This window comes from Microplitis demolitor, chromosome 10 (genome assembly GCF_026212275.2).
Source record: "Microplitis demolitor isolate Queensland-Clemson2020A chromosome 10, iyMicDemo2.1a, whole genome shotgun sequence".
NCBI lineage: Eukaryota > Metazoa > Arthropoda > Insecta > Hymenoptera > Braconidae > Microplitis > Microplitis demolitor.
In genome coordinates this window covers 10,247,695-10,250,029 of record NC_068554.1, presented here as the reverse complement: position 1 = coordinate 10,250,029, position 2,335 = coordinate 10,247,695, and the positions used below count along the sequence as shown (strand labels likewise).

At 28.5% G+C, this 2,335-nt stretch overlaps 1 protein-coding gene across 1 annotated transcript; it reads right to left on the bottom strand.

Moving 5' to 3' along the window:
* Window positions 1-354: 354 nt before the first annotated feature.
* On the bottom strand, window positions 355-943 carry LOC103572221 (uncharacterized). Its single transcript, XM_008550713.1, has 4 exons — window positions 935-943; window positions 776-817; window positions 542-706; window positions 355-456 (listed from the first exon to the last, which is right to left on the bottom strand). Exons 1-4 carry the CDS (start codon window positions 941-943, stop codon window positions 355-357), a joined length of 318 nt encoding a protein of 105 aa, XP_008548935.1.
* Between the last annotated feature and the right edge of the window lie 1,392 nt (window positions 944-2,335).

Below are 2,335 nucleotides of genomic sequence, written 5' to 3'. Positions count from 1 at the left end.
TTCCCCTCCCCTCGCCGATAATGTAGGAACCTCTTAAGAGGTTCATGGTAGTAGTAGTAATATTAAAAACTCGAAACTAATACTAAATAAAAATTAAAACTAATATTAAATATTAAATAAAAAAAAAATAGTAACTACTTTGAATAAAGTTTAAAAAATTAAAAATTTAAAAATTAAATTAAAAACTAATATTTAAAATTGAAAAAACCGATCTAAATAATTTAAAATTTAAGATTAGGATGGGTTGTAATACTAATAAATAAATAGAAGGCTTCCTTCGTTTGTTTTTTTCTTTATTTTAGGCCATCATATAATACAATTTTAAAAAAATTTTTTTTTTATGTTTCATTATTTTTAATAATTTTTCTGACGTTTGGAAAATTGCCTCCCCTCATCTTTTTCTTCGTCGTGGTCTTTCCGCCGCCTTCCAGTGAGCATTGCCCACAGGTTGTAGGACTGAAAAAAAAGAAATATAATCATTAATAAATTATCAATAACAATAACAATAAAATAGTAAAAATGATGGAGTTGAAAAATTTACCTCTTGCTCCCAATGCCATTGACGACGCCAGTTCTCGGCGATATAGTGTAGCATCGCTACACCGAAGATATCGAACCCCTCCATGGCTTCACCTTCTTCGTCCTCCCACCGGATGTAAGTATTGTACAGCCGGTCAGTGTTCCGGCTAACTCGCACTTCCCAGTTCTAAAAAAAAAAATAAATAAATAAAATAAATAAATGTATATTACTTGAAAACTATAAAAGAATACTGACTGCATCACGCAGCGCTTTCCTCATGGCAGGAGTCATAATTTTCTGCAAAATATAAAAAAAGCAATAAAATTAAATAATGAAAACAACATAAAAATTAACAGAATAGAAAAATAAAAAATAAAAAAGGATAAAAAATAATAATGAAATGAAATTACTTACTCTGATCATTTTGCACGCCTCAAATGCGAAGCATTAGGTGGGCTTTACTGTCGAGTAGCCACCGTTTCGCAAAATGCTTGCATAAATACCTGTCAATAACTCAACGAATCAGTTAATTGTGTACTTAATAATGACTTTTAGAAATCTTAAAGTCTGATTGATGTGATGATCGATTTTTTTATCACATTCAATTGTTTATAATTAAAGAAAAATTAATTCACAAATTTTTTCATGTAACGTCCTTTAGGATGTATGTCTGTGAGTCGCCTGGATTCACGTCGTCACGAACAATAAATCAATATAATTCTTATTGTAGAAGTTGCCATTCATCCTTGGGATGCACCCTATTGATTATCAGCAACTACTTCTTTCCCGTTTAAAAGATATCAATGAAAGTTGATGAATTTTGTGATATTTTTTATTAAAATTTATCGTCCATGTGTCTTTCTGTCCTTTTTTTTCTACGTTTACATTCGTATACATCTCGCTCTGTTTTCCCTGTGTATACTGTATGTTTGACTTTATATGTACTACTAGCGTCCTCTAGGAAAAAAAAACTGAACCAGCTGTCAGATTTATACTTTATTTTTTTATCATCGAACTTTGCTGATATCATGAGGTTCTTCTTTACCATCAGATATTTTTTTTTTATTGCCAATTGTCATAGAATTAACTAAATTGAAAAAAAAGACGATTTTTTTTGCTAGGTATTTATTAAAAAATTTTGTAATTAAAAATTAAAATTAGTAATTCATTTATTTTATTGGAACATAAACGTTTGAGGCGTGCACTTTTGGATTTTCCAAACTTTTTTTTTTTTTTTTTTTTTTTTTTTTTTTTTATTCAGCAGAGTCTATCCGTCGAGTTTTGGAAATTTTTTCTGACTGCTATGCCGCTTGACTCTGCCGAAATTTATATTCGCAGGTAACAATAGCAGCGGTCAGTGTGGAAGGGATACCTCAGAGCAACCTAGGTATATTCTATTGAATGTATAATATTTTAGAAAAAATTATAATTTTTCATCAGTTTTTTTTAACAAATTCTACAAAAAAATTTAGTATTTAAAAAAAAATTAAAAAATAAACATGATTTTTGTTGGTAGAACTGTCACTATGTCTTTTTATAGAAACTTAACGATGTAGGCGTCACTGTATATATATATATATATATATATATATATATATATATATATATATATATGTATATCCACAAAAGAAATACCTTTCATATGAAAATTAGATTTTTCCGAATAAAATATAACTTCACACAAAACCACTTTATATATAACTCACATACAGGTTGAATGTGTACACAGTTACCTGATAACACACGATGGCATTACAACGCAATAACGATTTTCGAAAAAAAGATGAAGAACACAATGATATTACTAATAATAAT

Bases quoted from the DNA above. Each gene is read 5' to 3' on its own strand.
- LOC103572221 (XM_008550713.1), bottom strand. The intron at 707-775 runs GTCAGTATTCTT...TTTTTTTTTTAG, and splicing joins GGAAAGCGCTGCGTGATGCA to AACTGGGAAGTGCGAGTTAG. The intron at 457-541 runs GTAAATTTTTCA...CTTTTTTTTCAG, and splicing joins AATGGCATTGGGAGCAAGAG to TCCTACAACCTGTGGGCAAT.